The sequence below is a fragment of the Nyctereutes procyonoides genome, unplaced genomic scaffold (genome assembly GCF_905146905.1).
Source record: "Nyctereutes procyonoides isolate TBG_1078 unplaced genomic scaffold, NYPRO_anot_genome, whole genome shotgun sequence".
NCBI lineage: Eukaryota > Metazoa > Chordata > Mammalia > Carnivora > Canidae > Nyctereutes > Nyctereutes procyonoides.
In genome coordinates, this window is record NW_026575032.1 from 1914786 (window position 1) to 1939441 (window position 24656).

Consider the following 24656-nt stretch of genomic DNA (forward strand, 5'->3'; position numbering starts at 1 on the left):
TTTTGTTGACTGTGTCCTTTGCTGTGCAAAAGCTTCTTATCTTGATGAAGTCCCAATAGTTCATTTTTACTTTTGTTTCTTTTGCCTTCGTGGATGTATCTTGCAAGAAGTTATTGTGGCCGAGTTCAAAAAGGGTGTTGCCTGTGTTCTCCTCTAGGATTTTGATGGAATCTTGTCTCACATTTAGATCTTTCATCCATTTTGAGTTTATCTTTGTGTATGGTAAAAGGGAGTGGTCTAGTTTCATTCTTCTGCATGTGGATGTCCAATTTTCCCAGCACTATTTATTGAAGAGACTGTCTTTCTTCCAGTGGATAGTCTTTCCTCCTTTATCGAATATTAGTTGACCATAAAGTTCAGGGTCTACGTCTGGGTTCTCTATTCTGTTCCATTGATCTATGTGTCTGTTTTTGTGCCAGTACCACACTGTCTTGATGAACACAGCTTTGTAGTACCACCTGAAATCTGGCATTGTGAAACCATTGTGATATGGTTTTCTTTTTTAAAATTCCCCTGGCTATTCGGGGTCTTTTCTGATTCCACACAAATCTTAAAATAATTTGTTCTAACTCTCTGAAGAAAGTCCACGGTATTTTGATAGGGATTGCATTAAACGTGTAAATTGCCGTGGGTAACATTGACATTTTCACAATATTAATTCTGCCAATCCATGAGCATGGAATATTTTTCCATCTCTTTGTGTCTTCCTCAATTTCTTTCAGAAGTGTTCTGTAGTTTTTAGGGTATAGATCCTTTACCTCTTTGGTTAGGTTTCTTCCTAGGTATCTTATGCTTTTGGGTGCAATTGTAAATGGGATTGACTCCTTAATTTCTCTTTCTTCAGTCTCATTGTTAGTGAATAGAAATGCCATTGATTTCTGGGCATTGATTTTGTATCCTGCCACGCTGCCATTGCTGTATGAGTTCTAGCAATCTTGGGGTGGAGGTTTTGGGTTTTCTATGTAGAGTATCATGTCATCGGCGAAGAGGGAGAGTTTGACTTCTTCTTTGCCAATTTGAATGCCTTTAATGTCTTTTTGTTGTCTGATTGCTGAGGCTAGGACTTCCAATACTATGTTGAATAGCAGTGGTGAGAGTGGACATCCCTGTCTTGTTCCTGATCTTAGGGGAAAGGCTCCCAGTGCTTCCCCATTGAGAATGATATTTGCTGTGGGCTTTTCATAGATGGCTTTTAAGATGTCGAGGAATGTTCCCTCTATCCCTACACTCTGAAGAGTTTTGATCAGTAATGGATGCTGTATTTTGTCAAATGCTTTCTCTGCATCTAATGAGAGGATCATATGGTTCTTGGTTTTACTCTTGCTGATATGATGAATCACATTGATTGTTTTACAAGTGTTGAACCAGCCTTGTGTCCCAGGGATAAATCCTACTTGGTCATGGTGAATAATTTTCTTAATGTACTGTTGGATCCAATTGGCTAATATCTTCTTGAGAATTAGAGATTGAGTTCTATTGCCAGTTTGAAATATTCTCTTTTGTGACCTTAGACAAATTATAACACATAAATTATAATTTCTTCATTTCTAAATGGAGGTTATGAGATTTAAGTGAATAAATATATGCAAATACTTAAGTAGTAATTTACTATTATATCATTGTTATTACAGAGTGATGGACTTCCTGCTTTGGTAACTTTAAAGAAAGGTTTAGTTGCACTGGCAAGGCAGTGGATGAAGTTTATTGTAGTGACACCAGCCTTTAAAGGAGTTAGCTTACATAGACCAGCTCAGCCACTGAAACCTCAGTCAGCTGTGGACCATGAACATGAAGACGGACTTGGTCTAGACAATGGAGGTGGTCTTCAAAGTGACACCAGTGCTGACGGAGCGGAATTTGAATTTGATGCAGGTGACTTGTAAATATTTTAGTTAGATATTATACCTTGGTGACATAGTATAATGTGATAATTTTCATCATTTGTGTCCCAAATTTGAAAATGTTATGGCTTAATTATACAAGTATGATTTGTATTAGTCCAAATAAATGATAATAATGTTGGAATCTTTATACTGACTTTAGATTTTTACATTTAACTTCATGAAATACGATAGATTTCTCCTAATCTATCCTGTATAATAACAGACATCTTTGCAAAGCTAGAATGTTTTGAGTGAAGCATATTAACTTCCATTTAAAATCATATTTAAAAAAATAAAATTCATATTTATATTTGTTCATCATCTTTCCTATAACACAGTCTCTTAAATGAGTCTTTGAATTTTACATGGTACCAGGTTGATTCTGCATTTATATAATGTTTAGAGTCATGCATTCGGCCTATAATTCTGTCAGCATCATGGCTGTGCCAGAACACAGACAGTGGGTACACATTTCAGAGATATATGTGCACATTTTAATGCTTTTTCAAAGATAGTCCTTTGTTATCACAGCATGTAATATTCAATAATATTGAATTATGATATTTTGGAAAAAATATTAAAAGTACCACAGAAAAAGACAGTAGCCTTAAAATTAGAGCTCTCATAATATTGATTATGTCATGAATTATGTTACAATTACCCAGCTTTTTTTTTTTTAAACTTTATAGAAAAATGAATTTGCTATGAAGAGAGGTTCCTGAGTAGTTCAGTTGGTTAAGCATCCTGACTCTTGATTTCGGCTCAGGTCCTGATCTCAGGGTCAAAGATCAAGCCCTGTGTTGGTTCTGTTTTGGGCATGGAACCTGCTTAAGATTCTCTCTCCCTCTTCTCCCTCTTCCTGTGCCCCCCACCTCCCGCCCTCACTCACCAGTGTGTGTGCTCTAAAAACACATACAAAAAAACCAAACAAAACGTCCCTCCTAATTAACTATCTGCAAATGCCTGAGTATTTTTGAAAGTATTGTACTTTGAACTTAGGTTTTTTTTTTTTTTATTTTATTTCTATACCCTTCAGACTGGCTTGTGTTGTGGAGGGACTGAAGCTATTTGTTCCTTTCTTGAGACTGAGAAAATTGGGATTGGGAGAATAAAAGACAAAAAATAATATTAAGGCAGATTCCACAGTGAATTTCAAGGAAATTTAATTAATCTATTTACTCAAGGAATATGTAAAGTTGAGTATAGTTACACCACTAGAAACACTGGTGTTGATGTTTCAAGAAAATGATCATCTTTAGCCCACTCATTTTTTTGAATTGTTTCAGCCACAGTCAGTGAACACACAATGCTACTAGAAGGAACAGCTAACCGTCCTCCACCTGGTACCTCTGGACCTGTAACTGGAGCTGAGATAATGAGGAAACTTTCTAAGACTCATACCCATAGTGACTCTGCATTAAAAATCAAGGTACATTATTGCTGTTTCTGGTTAGAGTAGACTTCCAGAGAAGACCTAAATTTCTGCTATCTCAAATTCAAATATTAGGTATTTAAATGTACACATTCAAATAGTATTGTATATTCAGGAATGAATAGTTTAATAATTCAATAATAATAAATATTTTTATGTTTAAATGGACATGACTAGCAACTTAATATACAGTTTGATTTAAGCTATTTCATTATTTTGATTACCCTGTTTAAGAAACTTAACCAGTGCTTGATAAGACACATGTATAACAAAGTAGTTGACTACCACCTTGGGAGCCAGACAGCCTTGGTTTCAGTTCTGCCTCTGCCACTTAGTTGCTTCGTGACTGAACAAGCTTTTAATTGTACTTTGTGTAGTTTCCTTATCTGTAAGATGGAAATTACGATAGCAACTTTTTCTAGAATATCCATGTTGAGAAATAACTGTTTTTATACGTGAATAATGCTTAGAACAATACCTGGCACATAATAAGCATGTAAGTTATTTGTTGTTGTCATGGGTTATTTATTTTTTGTTAGTTTCCTTTTATGAGCAATGAAAATGACAGTCAGTATTTTAACTTTCTTTGAAAGTCTGGATATAGACTTACATTAATATTCAAAATCCATAAGGTAAGTGACTGACAATTTTGCCATATTAAAATATAAAATTTCTACACAGAAAAAGTTAACATAAACAAAATAGAAAGATAAGTGTCAAAGGGCTGATTTCCTCATATATAAAGATCTTTTTCTAATCACTAAGAAAAAGAACACAATAGAGAAGAATTGGTTAATGGGCAGTTCACAGAGAAATAAATACACAAATATGAAAATGTTATAATTGAAGAAATGTAAATTAAAATGAGATTTCCATTTCCACTGATCAAATTGAAAACAACTAACACACATACGCAAAAAAAAAACAAAACACTAACACATTAGAACAGTATATGTTGGTAAAAAAAAGGGAAAACACTCTCGCATAGTACTGGTGTGTGTTTAAATTGGCACAAACTCTTTGAAGAACATTTTGGCAATTTGTATCAAAATTAGAAAGGTAAAGTTCTTTCACCCAGTATATACCTGTCCAGGAATTCATTCTAAAGAAATGAATGGGGCAGCCTGGGTGGCTCAGTGTTTAGCGCCACCTTTGGTCCAATGCCTGATCCTGGAAACCCGGGATCCAGTCCCACCTTGGGCTCCCTGCATGGAGCCTGCTTCTCCCTCTGCCTCTGTCTCTGCCTCTCTCTCTCTGTGTCTCTCATGAATAAATAAATAAAATCTTTAAAAAAAATTAAAAATAAAGAAATGAATGCTCATAAATGCTCTATGACATATGTGTAATAATGTTCTTTACAACACTGTTTATAATAGGAAGATAACGGAAGCAACATAAATGATTAACCAGTTGAGGACTAATAAACTAGTGTACCGTGATACAGATGTGTACCATGAAGACTTCAAAAAGATGAAGTAGATCTCTAAGTGAATATGGAATGGTCACCAAAGTGCCTGGATTAAAGTAAAAACAGAATATAGGATGATATGTATCTGTGTGTTAAAGAAAAAAAAAGGATAAATATGTATATATGCTTTTATTGTTATAAATTATTTATTTATTTATTTATTTATTTATTTATTTATTTATTTATTTTTAAATTCCCACCTTTTTTTTTTAATTTTTATTTATTTATGACAGTCACACACACAGAGAGAGAGAGAGAGAGAGAGAGAGAGAGAGAGAGAGAGAGGCAGAGACACAGGCAGAGGGAGAAGCAGGCTCCATGCACCGGGAGCCCGACGTGGGATTCGATCCCGGGTCTCCAGGATCGCACCCTGGGCCAAAGGCAAGCGCTAAACCGCTGCGCCACCCACGGATCCCTGTTATAAATTATTTAAAGGAGGATAGATATAAGAAACACTTAAGAATACTTCTAGGGGAAGGGATCTTTTAGACCAGAGCTCAGGGAATACAATTTATTGAATTTTCTTTGTGCTTTCAAAGTTTTTATTCTGTGTAAGTATTGTTCTTTTAATTAAAACATTCAGTAATAGTTTAATATACATTTTTTAAAAGTTTGAACTATTAGGCTTACTCTATATAGAATAGTTAGAAGCCAGGATACTTTTAAATTCTGAACTCTTCATCAGTCTGATTTCTTCCTGTTTGATAGTTTTTCCTAACCCCACAAACATACCTTTGTTTATGGATTATAAAAGTCCTCTGAAGACTTGAATTGTAACAATTTGTTTTAGATCTCTTCTTTTCAGGATCTTTCTGTCTGTATAGCCTTTTCTTGTACTGTTTTAAACTGATCTGAAATTCTAACCTTAGATGTGATAGAACAGATAGAGATGGACAATTCTGTAATTTTTAAATTTTCCTCAGAGAATTGCTGGAAATTGTTTTTTACTTATTAGAACTCTACAAAAATCTGTTACAGATTTTTGTTATCAGGGTACCAACAAGAATCATACAGTATTGAGAATTTGGGGCTAGAAATCTTACCACCAGACACATTCTTCAGTTTTCAAAGGGAGTTAATAATTTATTGTTTAAAATAAGTGGATGATAATAAAGGCTGTCCTTTGAATTGTCCTGTAAAGTTTTAAAACATTTTTATGTACATTTATGTACATTTGAATTGTCCTGTAAAGTTTTAAAACATTTTTATGTACATTCACCACAATCCTAGTAGGCACAATCTGTTCTGGTATAAACTGAATAGTAACTATCAGTAATAGCAACAGTAATAGTAGTAGTAGTCATTAGCAGTCATTTTTATATGCATAAGAAAGAGCCCTGTGTTGTCCTTTTGTAGGGCATTCACCCATATCATTCTTTGAGCTATACCAGTGGAGACACCGCCACAGATTCTCCAGTGCATGTTGGACGTCCCGGGATGCCAGTTAAGGAGAGTCCAAGGAAGGAGAGCCTACTCAGCTACCTGACTGGAAGCTTCCCAAGCTTGCACAACCTCCTAGAAGGGACTCCTCAACGAAGTAGTGCAGCTGTAAAAAGCAGCTCTCTAACAAGGACGGGTATATCCTTAGTTTTGACAATTACAAGTTTATTTCTATGTGACAATTAAAAAAAAAATACCCACAGGACTTAAGTTCATTTTGATTTATACTTTGGTTGCGTAACTAATCTATGTATATTATACCTTATTTTTGAAAAAGTATTTGGGGAAATTGTTCTGTTCGTAACTTGGTGTCTTCATGCCCTTAGTTTGGATTTCTAAATTGCAGCATTTGACATTATTATCAATCTAGTTGTGATATAGGATGATGTCTAAACCAGTCAACAGTAAATTTCTTCTTGTTATATTAAAAATAAGTTACTTATTAATGCCTTAACATCCAAATGCCAACATCATGCAGTGAGTTTGGAAATATCTGCAAAAGACAATTTAATCTCACTTAAAAAAATAATTTATATAAATCACATTTTCTGCTTCTTATTATGTAAGTAATACTGTACTCAATAAGCCTTTATTTTCAGGAAATACAATGGCCACTGATATGTTATCTGAACATCCCTTGCTATCTGAGCCATCATCTGTGAGTTTTTATAACTGGATGTCAAATGCTGTGGGTAATCGTGGAAGTGTGGTACAAGAATCTCCTGTTACAAAATCCGCACACAATAGTCTTCCATCAGGTATTGAGTTACCATGTTTCTTTGCTTACCTGTCTAAGGGGCATATGTAAATTTTAATAAAACCCTATTTTTCACAGAATGAAAATATATCAAATGTTTAATCTGTTTAGTTAAAATTTGCCCATATGAAATGCCTTTGTTAATACTGAATTGAGAGAATTAATTGTAAGCAGTCACTTGGTATTCTATGGAAAGACAAATATGTCAAATATGAGATTGTATATAATTTAAAGAGTTTAAAACATCCAGCTCATGTAGCTACTTTAAGTTTCAAAATACCAAAGGGGGAAAAAAAATACCAAAGGAGGTGAGTGAAAAAAAAAATGCAAAGAATATGATATAATGTACCTACAGCACAGAAAATATCTTTTTAATTTTTTCAGATTCCTCTGAGAAACAATAACTAGCTTTTTTTATAGTTAGGGTTCTAAGAGGAATAAAATAATATTCTTGCCCTTGAGAAATGAGGACAATTTATTAATTTTAAAAGAATACATATAAACAAGACTGACAGGGAATTCAAGAAATGTTGGTGGCTGTCTCCAGAAACATAAGTGGTGCCACCCTTCATTTTCTAGTTTTTCTTTTTTGGGATATTTTTCCACATTTACTAGATGCTTGTAAAAAATTTTTTTTTTAAAGAATATGTGAAGTAGCCTTTGATCCTGGTTACTGAAGGCAGCTGAAATTAATCCACGTAACAGCTGTTTGCATGTCTAGCAAATTCTATTCAGATAGAAAATATGAAATTATGATTGGTTGATAAGTGACTACTTAGTCCTTTGTTTTGCTGGTGTGTGGATCACTCTTGAATCTGGAATCCGATCCTAATTATGACTGCATTATAGTTCTTAGCATTGGCTCTTAGTTGCAGAAGTTAGACGGACCATATTTCGATCAGTTCTCAGCAGTGTTCTAGCACTAGTCTAACTACTGCATGGTTTAAATTTTAAGAAAACCAGAAAAGTACATTTTGTCTTTATCTTGGGTCCTTTGCCTGGGGAGTTAAAGGATAAAGGGAATACATGGAAATAAATAGCACTATTTTATTTTTGTTCTGCTTTAGGAAAGCATAATTGGGAAGAAATTTATATGTGGGACTCTGACATCTGTGGCTTTTGCCCTGCTGCTGTCTGTAACTGGTCCTCAGTGCAAAGCTAAGGGGATATCAAATGTTTTTCAAAGATCTGGCCTTAAAATTCTGTATTTTGAACTGACTGGCTCTAAAACAGACTTCTTGTGTGAGGAGGACTGATACTTTCTGAAATTTTAGTTTAATTTCATTTTTATTATTGGATCATGTCTATAAAATGACCAAAAAATGCTGTTTTTTTTTAATAGTCTGGTAATATTGCTGTAATACGGGCTTCATGAGTTTATTTTGCTATTCTTTTATGTTTTATTTCCTCATAATCAGATTCTATTCTTGAACATTTACTCTGTTAGGTGTTGCACCCAATCTTCCAACAATACCCTCAGCCTCGGATTTCAACACTGTCTTATCTAGTGACCAGAATACTTTGGATGGAACACATTCTCAGCATAGTACTAGTCAGGATGATGTGGCAGGTGTAGAAGAAGCCAACCAAGGGTTTCCTGCTGTGCAACTTGCTGATGCACAGGTGAGCCAGTCTGTTTTTCTGTAATTATAGTAACCCCTCATTAGGTAGTTCTTAGCAGCTGGAACTGTCCAGTTATATGCACCTGGGAATTCTGGTGAAAAATCTTTTTTTCTGTGATTGTCTGAGTCTTCATGCAAAAAAGGAAGAGCCTTTTAAAAGCACATGGGTTAATTACCAATGCAAATTTAGCATCTATAGATATGCAATAAACCGAAGAATAGCATATAGTTAGTTGTCCCATACAGTAACATTTTTGATATGTGGAGATACAGATCCAGTAAATAACATAACTAGAAAGCTAAATTTAATCCTGTCCTTTAGAAGGCTGTGTTAAGTGCTATGTTAAGATTTTCTGAGTGAGCATTTGGGAGGCCCTGAAGATTTTAAAGCAGAGGAATAAAGTGACTAGAACTGTACATGTGGAAGTATTATATAGGTTATTATATGTGTTAAATGTATTGATGTAGAGAAACTGTAGGTGAAAAGATGAGTTATTGAAATAGTTCACATAAGTGATAAATGAGGCTTTTAGCTTAGATGGTTGTGGCTTTGATAAGGTAAAGGCAAAATAACGTGGAGGCCTTATTCAATTGATTAAATATAGTAATGGAGAACAAAATCCTTTGAAATGAATATTTTAGTTTGAATGATCATAAGGCAAGTGGGCGAGTGGGACCGTTGGTATTGAGATGTTATTTTTTCAGGATGAGAGACTCAAGGACAGTTACATACTTAGGAGGAATTAGGAAGATCTCTGTCAGAAAAAGAAAAAAGGGTAAACTAATAGAGCAAGATTCAGGGAGGAATGAGGAATGTTAGAATTTAGAGTCATTCAAAGAGACGTTTTAGACATAAAAAATTACTTTTTTTTTCTGAGAAACTAAGAGGGCATTAAGGACAGTTCACAATTATACAGTAAGTTTGCAAATTGGTAGCTTCAATTTTCTCTTACAGTAGAAGGTAATTTATGTTAAGAAATATATCAAGCACTTTTAAATTTTCTTGAGACTTCTCCAAAACATTGGAGTAGTTTTTAGGGACTTCATTTTTTTTTTTTAATTAAAGGAGAGTAGGAAAATAAATAAGTTTTTGTTGTTTTGGGCTATAGAATACATTAATTGCATTTGTTAGCATTCAATACATGTTTCTAGAGATTATTATATTGTTTTACATATAAGACTATAAAATCTAGAAACATGGATATTAAATAATACAGTATAAAATTCTGTAAGGTGATTTAAATATGTGTAGAGGTTAGAGTGAATATGAAAGAGAGCTTATCACAGATGCCCTAAAAGGATTGCCAAATAGTGTGGAGGACCTAGTTAAGGACCTAGTTAAGGTTAGTGTTGGGGTACCAGTGAATGCAATTATATCATTTCCTCTCATTGTTGCTAGCAGCTCAGCTATAGGAGCAGAAGAGGATTGATCCAAAGCAGATGTAGCAATAAAAATGAGGGTGATAGATATAAACAACCTAGGAAGTTGCTGAAATGGAGTTTAAACCATGATTATGGGGGAAAGGGGGAGAGAAGTCACTTAACTTTGGAACTGAAGTGTTTATTGAGTAATCTGCATGGTAAAAGGAATCATTCAAGATGATAAATTAGGATTGAAAAGAAAAAGAAGGAAGTAAATCAGGAGTGAGTTTCTGATTTGTATGGGGATTAACAAGAGGGAGGTGTGATAAATAACAAACATTAGGAAAGATAAAGGGTGGTTTGAACCTTGAAGAGGGAAGAGTTTTTCCATGAGAATGAAAGAGTAAAACCTAAGAAAGAATATCCCAAGTAAGTATATAAGGGAGAGAAAATTTCTTCCTAAGATTCTAGTCTAGTGTACAATTGTTTGAATTCTCTCTATCCTAGGCCTTTAGGACTTCACAAGGGTAACCTGTCTTCCCAAGCACAAACAGATGAGATGACTGAGAGATAATTGAATATGTAGACTTAGGTCTTAATACATAAATGGCACTTGTCCATTTTAATGGTATTATTTAACTTCCAGGAAAAGATCACTAAGGGAGAATGTATAGTGAAAGGGTTATCCGAGGGCCATGGAAAGTACTGGATAGCACCTTATTTTGGATGTGGAAGGAGAAAAAGGAACCAGACAGCAAAGAATAAGCAGAGTGATTATAATGATCAACTACTAAACACATATAGTTGCTTCTGTTTGCATTAGCTCTTCGCGACTACAAAATCAGTTAATAAGAGATTTAACCAGAGTGTTTTATTTCCATAAGCATGTATGGTACTTAATATATAAAGAAAGGTTTTTTCTCAGAAAATAAATATTAAATGATTGTTACAACCAAGTGATACCATTAAAAAAAAAGTCAGACGTTCATAATACTACATATGAAATGTTTTAATATTAACATAGGAAGTTGATAAAGTATTCTAGTATACCAGATTTTTATGGAAATGCAGTATATAGTCATGCCTTTTTTAAAAGCATGAAGTAGAATGATTGAAATTAGTTCACAATTTTATTTTCCTTGTAATTTCAGACACTCAGGCACGATGGAGAAATCTTTGTCCTTGTGATTAAAGATAAGTAGCACATAATAGATGCTCAAAAATACTGTTAGGTTTTAACTAAAATTAGAGCTATATTTATTATTACAGGTCCTTTTTTTTTGGCTTCACACTACAGTATTAATACATGTATTGAAGTAGGATAAGAAAAAAGCCACAGGAAATGATGAATTGTTAGTGAAGCTAATTAATTAATGTGTTATGTCTTTTAGGTTGTTTTTAAGCCTCTTCTCAGTCATACAGGAATTCAGTCACAGGATGCAATGCCACTCTGCTACCGAATGTACTTTGGAGAACACCTTTCATTTTCAGGGACTTTGGACTGCCTTAGAGCAGATATTGTAGATTCAGACACAGCCAAAGAGAGAAAAGGCAAAAGAGCAAGAAGGTGTGTTCTTTTGTTCTTTTTGTGTAAAATGTTATACACAGGTTATAATATCTGTTTTTTAACTTTGTTTTCCTCTTATGCTAATGAGAAAGTAATTTTAATATTTTAATGAGAAGGTAACTTCCATTTATCAAAAGTCACCTCATTTTCTTTTCTTATTTATTTATTTATTTATTTATTTATTTATTTATTTATTTATTTAATAACCTCATTTTAAAACTTGTTGATTTTATAGACGATGACACCTGTGTTGAGGCATAGTTTTGTGTCATGTTAGTATGTGTACATGAATCAGCCAAAGTACATTTGTTGTATATATACTCAGAATTTGTTTACTCTTGTAGTAGCTAAATTTTTATGATCTTATGCATTGTAGTTTTATATATTTTACTTATAATTATTCCTAACCTCCATTCTGAATTGACTTGTATTTTCTATTAGAAATAGGGTAGAAGTCATATTGAGAGTATAGCCATGAGAACCAAATACACAGGAATGCTAAATGTAGCATGGTAAAAGTTAAGAACTATCTTTTACTATCATTATTATCAGGGATAGTTCTTTAGTCTCTTTATTGCTTGAATGGGAAATATTATGCCCACTAATAATATTTGACTAATGAACATGAAATTTTACTTTGCATAGGTCTTGCTTTGTATGTAGGAATAGTAGAATATGGATATAGGTGGCAATTAGGAGGTTTTGCAACATTCTTGGTTTCATCCAGTTTGTGTTTTTATAAGGGGGTAGATTAAAAGTAAAATGCACAAGTATTGCATACGTGTATCACACAGTTGAATATGTGAAATGTTTTCCATCTGAAATAATTCTATTTAAAAATTTAAATAATTTGACAAAATCAGTTTAAATGTTTGGATGTCAATTATTAATAGAAAAATATAGCTTTCTCAAATTTTGTTTCAGGTGTAGATATCTGAGGTTTTTCTAATGATTCAGGAACATGGAAATTGCATTGTCTTTTCTATTCAACATTAGTGGGGAAATTATCTTGGTTTTGTGACCTGGAAAAAATGTTTGTTAAATCATTAAAAGCTCTCTTACTGCTTATTATAAGTGTGTATGAAAATGCAAAATATAATAAACTAATATTTAGTAAATTATAATTTAAAACATTAGAAACATTGAGAATTAAAGTGTCTTCTTTATAAAAATCTCAAAGGATTGTTTGAATAGCTCTTGCCATCTTATCATCATATAACTTGCAATTTAGAAAGAGCATCTTTTCTGTACCTTGGCATAATGCTGTACTCTTTTGTTAAGTATTGATGAGTTTCCAACATTTTTTCCTTGTACTTGTAATGTCATGAAATACCATCATGAGTTCCTTTTACTATGAAGTTTTTTGCCAACATCACTTCCTCTGGGATATCGCCATCCTTTTTGTTACCACTTTCCTCTTTATGCCAGTAAGTTTGCCTTCACTGAGTTCCTCTGGCTGCATATCTGTAGTTTCTAGAGCAATAGAAGTATCCACAATCTCCAATTAGTCATTTCTTCTATAACTCCATTTACTTTTAATTTACAACACCAATGTTATCATTTTTTTGTTTCATTACTGCATTTTTATCTTTGCTGTCCAGTTCCCTCTTTTGATTATCCATTTTCGTAAAATGTCATTTCGGTTTGTCACAAAGAGGCAACACAGCTACATGCTTTACTGTCTGTGCATGAAATGAATAACAAATGTACATTGACCAATCACTAACTTAGATAATGTGATTGGTTAATGATCATGGTGTACATCTGTTATTTACGTAGTGATTTGTGGAATGAAGAGCTAGCAGCAAGTTTATACTCTATGCAATTTTTCACAGTAAATTTTAGTTTAAAATTTAAATGGTGTTGTTAGGGGACTGGTGTTATAGAACCAAACCATGGCAACTCAAATCCATTCACATTGGAATCATCAAATTCAGACACCAGAGCACTAATACAAACCTACACTCCCTTATTACATTTAAAAGTTCTGTGTTAAACTTGTATTTCTGTTTGCAATAGCTGACTTCCATATACACACACACAGTGTATGTTTCATCCATAGATATAATTAGATTGTATATGTATTTGAATAATTGTAGTTTATAGCCTACTTACTGGCTTACTAAATACTATATAATACTGCCACAGACTAGACTTTCATCTGACCTTACTTTTTTATGTTCACAGAGGTTCTTTAAGTGACTTTGAACTTAATTGTCTTTGGCGTAGTTGCACTTAATATTCCTTTACATTTTTATACTATCACATCAGCTCTAAATACTCCACCTTCTTTTTACTGGCCCATGGTTAGCTTTTATTTCTCAGATCTCCTATAATTCCACCTTAAACTCTATTTTTTTGGAGATCTTTGCCACAGTACACTTTTCCTGGTCATTAATTTCAGTTGGATTTTTTTCTTTTTTATAGCACGTTATTCATTCTGCTAATTACTGTACTTTATTTTTGGGTTATAGTTTCTTGTACCAACATACATATCCTATCCTGTAAATCTAGAACAGTTATTAGATTTAGCATAGGTTCTGACATGTAGAAGTTCTTTTAATATCAGTTTCTTCATATCTTTGCTATCTCCAGATAAGATAGTTGAACATAGTAGAGACTTAATATTTTTTAATTTAATTTTAACTTAGGCTCTATAGTGCCCATACCAACTCCTTACCTGTCTAGCTACTTTGGTCTTAAGTGATTATTTCCTTTTACTTGAATATCTTCTCTTTAAGGCTTTCTTGCCTCCATTATATATTTTCAATTCTTATTCTGCAGTTGTGGATTATTTTAATCTCTTTTGAGTCTTCTCTGTCCTTCCATTCTATTTCTCAAAATCCAATCTTTCCTTCTCTGATGACACACTTAGCATTGATTATAGTCTTACTATGAGCTTGTGCATTTTCATGATTATACCCCAAAGTGGGGTTTTTCTTAGAATAATAAATTCTTTAAGTTAAATTGAGAATATCAGAGCAGCTTCTGTTTCTTTTTTCTACTAGAAAAATTTTACCCATATGACTACACATTCATATTGTACATAGGAGAAGAGGGGAAAATACTTTTTATTACAGCTTTGGTATCTGAGGTTCATTGTTATTGGTAGCTGGTTTACAGAAACCTGAGACAGTTTTGACTTTTAAATATTAAAATTGACTCTATCATTCCTATATGAAAAGTTTCAGATAAGCTGGAGGATTTGCCCAAATAATTTTCATAGCTTTTTTGTGTGCATTTTTCATTTTTTGTTTCTAGTCGCCTTCCTCACTACTTTCATTTTGGCGAAGTAAGCTGGCAGGGTTTCATTCAAATAGCAAATTAATTTATATAAATGTTAATGTAATGAAATTAAATATGTAAACAATATATTTAACAGAGGGGGAGAGGATAGTTTAGATAGGTACCCTAATTGACCTATAATTGACTTTAAATTCCATTTACCATTTGGGTGTACCATCATACTGGCAAGAAAAAATGTTTTATTCTTTCACTGAAATAACTAACATGAACCTGATTTTAACTAGTTAGTTATGGAATAAGATCAAGAGGGAAGATTTAAAGCCTATTTTCCAGCATATAGAAGGTTGGCCTTGTGAAAAAGCATACTTGCTTTTTCTGCTTGATTTCTTGCTTAAAATTATTTAAATGGCTTATAACATGTTTCACCTTGGAGGTTTTTTGCTAACAAACTAATAAAGGTTGGGCAGCTCTGGAAAAAAGGAAATAAAATCTTGTCACTTTCTTCTTTTTTCTGCATTTTTAGGCAAGGTCATGTGAATCTTCCTCCACTGGAGTTCAAACCAGCGCTGATGTTGGAAACCTTTAGCATCAGTGCTGTTGTAATGGAAAAGTCGGTGTGCACTCCTCAGAACTCTACCAGCGCTCTTTCTTTCCATGATCTCAACAAACGATATTATAATACCTTTCACTGTAACTTCACTATTTCTTGTCAGTCAATAAGCCAGCATGTAGATATGGCTTTGGTTCGCCTTATTCATCAATTTAGTACGATGATAGACGACATCAAAGCGACTCAAACTGACATTAAACTTAGCAGATATACAGCTGGATCGGCTTCCCCAACACCTACCTTCAAAACCAGAAAACACCGGGATTTTCGCTCCTCCGACTTCAGCCGCAGTTCTAGAGGAAGCCTGAATGGTGGCAATAGAGTAAACAATGCAAAGAACAAACGGACCAACAATGAAAATAACAAAAAGGACTCTCGAAACAAAAATTCGTTAGGAAGATCTGAAAGAAGAACTTCAAAAGTGTCCAGGAAAGGCTCAAAAGATGTGGTGGACCATATGACTATCCACATGGATGACTCTGATTCAATCACAGTGTCAGAGCAAAGTGAGCCATCCGCTGAGTGCTGGCAAAATATGTATAAATTACTTAACTTCTATTCACTTATCTCTGATCCAACAGGAATATTGGAAAAATCTTCAGAAACATTTGGACCAGCAGGTAGTGGATATTTTTGTATTTGAAAATTTTCTTTTTAGAACAGCAGTAATACTAAAAGAGGTTGCTGATCACATTTTCTTAGTGTTATGAGTTAGATAATCAAAATGCTGAGAAAATTGCCAGTCATCCATGGAGCGAAAATAAGTAATGGCAGTTAGATAATCTGCCACCCCACTGTCCGTCCTTCCACACACAGCACGGTCTTAAAGATTCAGACATACCTGCTTTTAAATACCTGACTCTCTTATTTACTGTCAATACGATCATGGGAAAATGTTGAAGAATTTTAAAAATCATTTTGGTGAGGAAGAGGGCTGGTTTGAAATGGGAAGAAAGGTAAGATGCTGTTTGGAATTGTCCTTCTGTTTCACAGTTTTTGTATCTAAATCCACATGCTTTGTTTCCTCATAAAGGAGTTCGGAGCCCTACAGAGCCAACATGTAAAGTTGTGTTTGAGAATGAACAAGACAGTAACAGTTTGACTAAGACACAGAGGAAGCGTAGCTTAGTAACTTCTGAACCTCAGCATGTTACTCTAATAGTGTTTGGGATTGGCATGGTGAACCGCACACACCTGGAGGCAGACATTGGTGGGCTAACAATGGAATCAGAACTGAAGAGGATCCATGGCAGCTTTACACTTAAGGAAAAAATGAAAGGTATGACGGCATTCTAACACTGCAGTTCTACTTTTCTGAAAAAAGCCAATGCCGTGTCTCCTAAATTCCTACTTGGCAGTTTTTCTTCAAAAAATGAACTTTTCCATTTATTTTTATTTATTTTTTCAAAGATTATTTATTTATTTGTTTGTTTGTTTATTTATGAGAGACAGAGAGAGAGAGAGAGAGAGAGAGAGAGAGAGGCAGAGACACAGGCAGAGGGAGAAGCAGGCCCATGCAGGGAACCCTACGTGGGACTTGATCCCGGGTCCCCAGGATCATGCCCTGGGACAAAGGCAGCACTAAACCGCTAAGCCACACAGGCTGCCCCGGACTTGTCCACTTGTATGGTTTGGCATTAGTCCAATTTTGACGTGTGTGTGTGTGTGTGTGTGTGTGTGTGTGTGTATGAATATATAGAAATAGAAATTAAAAAAAATAGTTTTGAAATAATTTAAATTTTACTACAAAAATTTTTTTAAATTATACTTTGTCATTGAATGCATTATGGATAAAATGCAACTTTAACAAAGTACAATTATTTTATTTCCAGATTTCATATAATTCTTTTTTCTTACATTTAAGATGTTTTACATCAAAAGATGACTGAAACATGTGCCACTGCTCATATTGGTGGTGTTAATATTGTGCTGCTTGAAGGAATTACACCAAATATACAGTAAGTGTATAAATTTTTATTATTTTCTTAAACTGTTTATTTTAGTTTTATAGGAAACTTAAAATTATTGGATGAATCCCATGTATGCTGAGTTTTGAGATGTGTATACATTATGTTACCAAATACTATCATCCGGTCATTAAGAATATTACCAAATGAAATGTTTTCAGAAAAAAATAATTTTCTCCCTTTTTACATTTGGTTTACTACTTTTGGTTTACCCTTCCAAAAAACTGACTCCAGGTACATTGTCAGATCGTATAACAAGAAAAAATGTTTACAATGCAAACTTCAGAATTTCATTTAAACATTCAACATGCAAAAGCTTACATAATTCAACTAGTTAAAATTTTAGTCAAAAAATACATACTGTTTCTTGATTTTATGTTAAGTAATCATTACTCAAATTCACGCTGGGTTTTAAAACTCTGTCTTGCCATTTTTCATTTAAAGAATTTAATAATAAAGCCTATGAGACTCTTCTAATAATATAGGTAAACTTTTTATAGTGAGTATACCATACATACCATATTACTTTTCTTTTGATTCTTTGCTCTTAACCTTTTCTTTCTAAGTACTACTCTTAGATCTGTTTTGAATTGTTCTGATGATGATTACCTATATACACAATATATTCAGATCATTAACCTATTATCAATATATTTAACCACTGACTTTGTTCAAATGCTTGGGAGTATATACTAATTTCCTTTCATTGAAGCAACTTTATGTTGTAACTACAAAATATGCTTTGATAATTTAGGTCAGGTTTTGAGAATTTGCTCTTTCTTAATATAATTAGTTAATGTTCTATCATCTTACATTGAATCTGTCATGCTAAATACTGACTAGAGGATTTTGTTCAGCTGTATAAAAATTAGGTATTAATCATATATTGATTAGTAACAGTTCTATTCATATTTTAAATATGAGTGATGTGATAACTGTCTTGGAGAACATTTCCTTCAATAGATGGTTAAGGCTGTTGGGGTAGTTTGGATCTGTAAGCCTAGAACCAAATAATATATTTCTTTATAGCTGCCTACATGGTACAGATCGCATTTCCTAAGCAGTCTGGAAAGACCAGGACATTACAGTAGTTGTGACAGACAAGATCTTTTTTTTATCATTCATGTGGGAGAAGGAATATTATGATATATTAATTGCAATCTTACCAACTACCTACTGTGAGCCAGGAGCCTCACTTAGATTACTTTATGTAATCCTAATCTGAATTCTGTGAACTGGAATGGTTTTATCCCACTTTACAGAAAAGTAACTTGAGCTTCAGAAAGATAAAAGCAAGTGCCTAAAATACTTAAAATCCTACAGTCAGTAAGAATTGTTGTCTGAATCTGTGCTTCTGCTAAACATTACTCCAGACCTTTGGTTCCATGATTCCATTGGTGGCTCTAAATTTAAAATACATGGTTACTTTAACCTATGCAGCAAGTAAAACAAATTTCTTTAGTTGTCTCAGATATTTTATTTACTCTATCCTCTTGAATTGCTTAGCTCTATTATCTGTTATCTCTTAAGGACTTCACATAGTCTCTAGACTTGCAAAACATAGTATTTATAAAATGGACTTTTTAGGAAGTATTATATAGTTATGTTTCTTGCCTTTGGAAAAAAGCGAAGATCTTTTTTTTTTTTTAATAAAAGTTACGAATTATTCACTACTGGGCTATAGTAGTTTTAAGACTTTCTGGATTTATTCTTTGATTTTTCATTTCTGATTTCAATTAAAAAGAAATGAAACTAAAACGCAAATAGTTGAAAATTTTCTTGGAGGGAAAATTTTAAAAGTGGAAAATAAGAAAAGCATTCCAGATGATGGGTCATACTGTAACTAATTTACATATGAATGTTTATTTGCTTCCTTTTTGTTTTCCTGCTTTCTCTCGAATCTTCATCTGTAGACTGGAGGATTTTCCTACATCTCCTACAAGCACAGCCAAACAAGAGTTTCTGTATGTCATATTACTTTTTTTCCCTATGGGCTTTGTGATTAACATAGTATTGAATAGTTTTAAAGAAATATTTAGATTATGTGCATGGCTGTGAATGTATATAGTTATTATATTGTAGCTTTAATATAGATCCTTTTATAGATTAAAGCTTACTGACATTCAAGGAACACACAGAGGTAAGGGCTACCTTTTGATAATTCACGCTTTGTTTTGTTGTTGAAAGATTTTAACACTATAGTTATGTGTTGCTTGTGCTTCTTTAAGACACCTCACTGTTAAAATTTATATTATTGTAAATCCTTCTTAAGGATTGATGTAATAATAGAAACTAAAAAGTTTTACTTGAATAAGAGTAATTGCAAAAATAATTATTAAAATATTAATATATGAAAACATTGACATGTCTCAACTTTATAATTTTGTTTTTAAGATGAGGAGAGTTAAAGAAAATAAGATGAGGAGAGTTTACTACTCTGTTGACAGATTTTATGTATGGCTTTTACTATATGTGCTTTTATATTTTAAGTGTCTTGATTTGACCCAAGTATATCTGATATTTTGTGTCAGTAAGCTCTACTGAGTGCTATTAATTTAAGTATTTGTTACATGAGTCTTACATGCAGGTGGAGATAGAGTAGAGACAATGAAGCCCTGGAGTAAATCCTCAAATTATTTACTCTGCCTGTTGGATCGAGAAGGATGGGACCTGCATTTAAGACCATAGCCTAGACTCAGGAAGTAAAGAAAATGGGGAAAAAGTATTTGCCTCATTAGGCACTGTGGTCATTGTAGCTGATCACAGTGGATCTGAACTTTGTGAGGGTAGACTACCACTGTCAGTGAATTCTTTAACAAGATTGATGGGTCACTTGCCATGAACTTTTTACGTGTATGCGGCATGTCTATGGTGCTACAAGTTCTTATAGCCTTCAGAGAGATTTTGACTACTTCTTTCTTGTGTAAGAGTTTTATATATACTATATACTGTGTGATCTAGATTAAGTGACAACTCTGTTCAAGAATTAAAATAAAGTTATGAATAGAAAACTCACTTAGCTTGTAAACTATTTAAGTATTCATTCTGTGTCTCCTTAATATCTTTAACACATGCAGTTTGACAGGAGTTAGACATCCTCTATAGTTTCAGGCTCAATTTGATCAAAATAGATCTATCATGTTGTCCAGCTCAGAAGAAAACCACTCACCTTGTAGTGGTAGGCACCATTTACATAGACTACAGTGTGAATGGGGCCCTCTGGAGTTGGACAGCACAGAGCACCTGAAGTCCTTAACATCAGAATTTTCATTGGAGATATAGTAGGGTCCTTGTAGAAGAGCAGTCAGCCCAATTATCTTTCCATTCTTACTTTTACTGTATACCAGAAATTCTAGTGTTATATATGTGCTTATATAATCAAAAGTAATATTTAAACAGACTTCTGTCTATAGATTATAAAGGTAAAACAGTGAGGTAGGTATAGAATTTTACTGTCATGATAACAAGACAGACTTCTTTGTATGTTTAGTTTCATTGAGTAGATGGATGCTGTTCACAAGTGTAAAATCATTTGCATTTTAGCACCATCTGAGTGTTCTGGCTTATGCTGAAATTGAATTTAAAATGAAATCTCATTAATGATAAAAGTAGCTTTATCATAACATTTAAGAAAAGATTCCAAATTCAGTAGTCAATATCCCAGAATCTATTCTCATGCTTGCTAGACCAATTTCATATCTTAACTTTTTTTTCTAGTCAGTGATAGTCTCTGAGAAATAGTTGCCTTTGTAGAAGAAAGCTATATAGTTTGCCAGTAATCATTTTTTAATTTTATATAATACTTGCATTTCATTTATCTGTAAATAATCAGCACCTCTAATAGAGCCATTGTTATGCTTCTCAAGGTTTACTTTAATAAAAGTTAGATGTGATAAATCGATTGTTTAGATCCATGAGACTGTAAATGAATTCTTAGTAAATCCTCTATAGCCTAAGTCGAGATAAATATATGTGAACTGACCTGTAGTTAATACGAAATTTGCATTTTATGTGTTGTTTTGCTAAATCTATTGTCAAGAATCTTTTGCCCATTTGAAAGATAATATTCATGTTTGAGGCTGTCCATTTACTAACTGGGCCTTTACTGGTGCAGTTCATTGGTGTGAAGCTTTCCATTCTATATGTCAAAACTGTCTTCTATATACATGACTTATCATGGCTTCTATATACATGACTTATCATATGTTATCTGTGGAATTCCACAGCTATAGTGTTGGAAGTCATTCCTCAGCTGTACTTCTTTCCTCTCACTAATTTCACAAAATTCAGTGAGTGCCTACCATGCTTAAGGTACTGTTGTAGGCATTAGAAGAGAGAACAAGAAATCAAGAAGTGTATTAATTAGTAAAGCTTACTAATTCTTAACTAAGTAGCTATTTATTATGAATTTTTCTTCTATCATTCCTTTGACCCTTGTTGAAAATCTTAAAAATGAAAAACGCAAGTTAAATTTCTTCTTTCCCGTATATCTCTTCCAACATATTATATGATTGATGAATTCCTTTGATTAAATTCTAAGAAGTACAGTATTTTATTATATATTATTTATTTTAAATCCCTAAAGTAAATTGGGGACAAAAAGAGGAATTCTGAATGGAGGAAAAATTAAAATGGAATTTTGTGTATTGTACACATGTAATATGTCAGTGTTCATTCTTTTACTTGTGAGCACATACATGTTTTCTTCTGTAAACTCCATTAAAGATATGGAATGATTTTGAGTGCCAACAATGTAAGATAAATGCATTTCAATGCTTTTATAAAACTTTTCCTCAATACATGATTTAAATGCATGAAAAATCTTAAGTCATTTAGTTCATTGAATGATTTTAAAGCATCACCTTAGTACTTTTCAACATTTATCTTTATTTGGCTATATTTTAATGGTCCTCCTTTTTTATTAATAGAACTGTAGTGAAGTGTAGTATTGCCAAGTCACAAGCCCTCTACAGTGCCCAGAGAGGGTTGAAGACTAACAATGCTGCCGTGTTCAAAGTAGGAGCTATCAGCATCAACATTCCCCAGCACCCTGCCACCTTACATAGCATGATGGTTCGAAGTTCCCACCAACTATCTAAGCAGATCTCAGATCTTATCAGACAGCCTTCTACAGCGTAAGTTATTTCTTCAAGTTCTGTGGTTCCATGTGATACTTCAAATTGATCTTTGGTGTGTTAACAATAGTTTGGAGGAAGACAGAGGGTTTCATCCAAATATTGACCAGTATGAACTATGGTGCAGTTGGAAAATAGCCACATATGTTTGTGGAAGAATCCTATGGGATATAAAGTACTTTGTCACAAATGTAGTTGTCCGTGTTCTGTATTGCGTCGATAAAGCTTAAGAGATTCCAGAGATTTGTGGATATCATAAGAGGTACTAAAAAAAAAAAAAAAAAAAAAAGCAAACCGACAAATTCTAGGACTGTATCAATACTTATTTACTTGAAACTCATTGTAATTTATGACTGCATAGATTTAAAAACTACAGTGGCCATTTATGTCCCAAGCATGGTTTTGTGTATACTGTATATGAAATTGTTGTACATGGTTCAAGGCATGATATGATCATGCCACATAAATATTATAAAGGTTGGTAAACTGGATCTTTGTACATTCACTGCTATTCCCTGTCTCTATAGCTCTTGTTCATGGGTATGCATTGCCAAGATTTATTCCTGATCCTCAAAGCTATATAACTAATGAATAATTAGTAAATATATGATAAATAAAAGATAAAAAAATTATCTTATTATGATCCTTTTGCCTAACCTATAGGGTATAAAAACATCAGTGAGTCTTTTTCCAGTGTCCTAAAGCAGTGATATTTCTAATTGTTTTATTGAGCTTTAATTCTGATGTAATATTCATGTCGAGTTGAGTAAGTAGTAATAATTTAAATATGTTTCTCCTGTTAGTGGAGTATGTAATCCAAAATGGGTACATAAGACGTAGTTTAAAAATATGCCAAGGAACTTTTCTTTATTATAATGTATTGGAAACAGAGTGTAATAGTTTAAAAAAATGAGACTCTTGTCAACGTGAATTAAAATCCTGGTTTCACCATTTTCTAGCGAGGCTTCCTCATTTGTGAAGCAGATAATCATACCTACTCAAAGGTTTTTGTGAGATAAATGAATAAATGATGAAACACACAGAACACTAAGATTACCTGGCACATAGTAAGCACTCAAAAAATTATTGTTATTGTATATATTGTTATTAATAGTGATAGTGATAGTAGCAACAGTAGTAATATTACAACATTACAATCAGTAGTAGAGTGCAATGCTTAAATCAGAATTTGGAATCAGACAGACATGAGTTTTAACTCTAGTTTCACAATAATATGAATGGCTTTCACAGCATAACATTCATTTGTATTGTTATTACTTCTTGTTTACTTTTCTAGATCATCATTTTTCTATGGCTTTTTTAGGAAGTCTTCAAGTGGGCTTGAATTAGATAATCTCTGTTCACAGTTAATTTTTGCTATTTTTCATTGAGAATTCTAATAATTGCATACAATAAAATGGTAGCTATTCTAATTGTGTTTAAATTTTTTTTTTTTTGCTTTATAGCCCTCAGCCCATGAAAGAAGATATTGCAACACCCCTACCTTCTGAAAAAACCCCAACAAGTGTTAATCAAACACCTGTTGAAACAAATGAATTTCCTCAGCTACCTGAAGGGTTAGAAAAGAAGCCCATTGTTCTTAAATTCAGTGCCATGTTAGATGGTATAGCCATTGGAGCAGCACTTTTACCATCTCTGAAAGCAGAATACAAAATGGGAAGAATGAGAAGTCATGGAATGACAGGTAACGTTACATTTTGAATTCAGCCCCTTAAACTATATGATTGGTTTGAGAAATAAGTAATATTTTCATGAAAAAGTACACTTGCTTTTGTAGATCTTGCATGAAAATTTAAATAATTTTAATCAGAGTACTTTTAAATTTCATTAATGATGTACTTCAGCCAAGTAAAAAAATACCAGTTACACCTTCCTTGAGGACTCTGCTTTTATTTGAACTCTGCAGAGCTATTCAACTATTGAGGTCATTTCTGATCAAACTAAAGTTGAATATGTTTCTATACCTGTTAGCTTCTTTATAGTCTGAATAACTTGGTTTATTTTCACATTGGGTGAATTTAGCTCATATCAGAGGTTATTTGGCTTTTTCATAATAGCTACTTCTATAAGGTTTTGTGATCCTTATATACTCTCTCCAAAAGTTTTTTGCTATTGTATTTTTATTCTGAAACGTAATACAAAAATG

The 24656-nt window shown here is 33.2% G+C and overlaps 1 protein-coding gene across 7 annotated transcripts in view; it reads left to right on the forward strand.

Annotated features, from left to right (window-relative positions):
• BLTP1 (bridge-like lipid transfer protein family member 1) overlaps nucleotides 1–24656 on the forward strand; it is a 203403-nt gene that overhangs the window by 117135 nt on the left and 61612 nt on the right. For 6 of the 7 annotated variants that reach the window (XM_055316940.1, XM_055316944.1, XM_055316946.1 and 3 more), the window contains 12 exons: nucleotides 1632–1872; nucleotides 3170–3312; nucleotides 6140–6359; nucleotides 6823–6981; nucleotides 8428–8603; nucleotides 11356–11531; nucleotides 15301–16007; nucleotides 16421–16666; nucleotides 17252–17345; nucleotides 19268–19318; nucleotides 22283–22489; nucleotides 23956–24194. In XM_055316940.1, the coding sequence (XP_055172915.1) occupies nucleotides 1632–1872; nucleotides 3170–3312; nucleotides 6140–6359; nucleotides 6823–6981; nucleotides 8428–8603; nucleotides 11356–11531; nucleotides 15301–16007; nucleotides 16421–16666; nucleotides 17252–17345; nucleotides 19268–19318; nucleotides 22283–22489; nucleotides 23956–24194 (2659 nt within the window). The remainder of the gene's footprint in view (nucleotides 1–1631; nucleotides 1873–3169; nucleotides 3313–6139; nucleotides 6360–6822; nucleotides 6982–8427; nucleotides 8604–11355; nucleotides 11532–15300; nucleotides 16008–16420; nucleotides 16667–17251; nucleotides 17346–19267; nucleotides 19319–22282; nucleotides 22490–23955; nucleotides 24195–24656) is intronic. The other variant, XM_055316943.1, reaches the window with a different exon arrangement.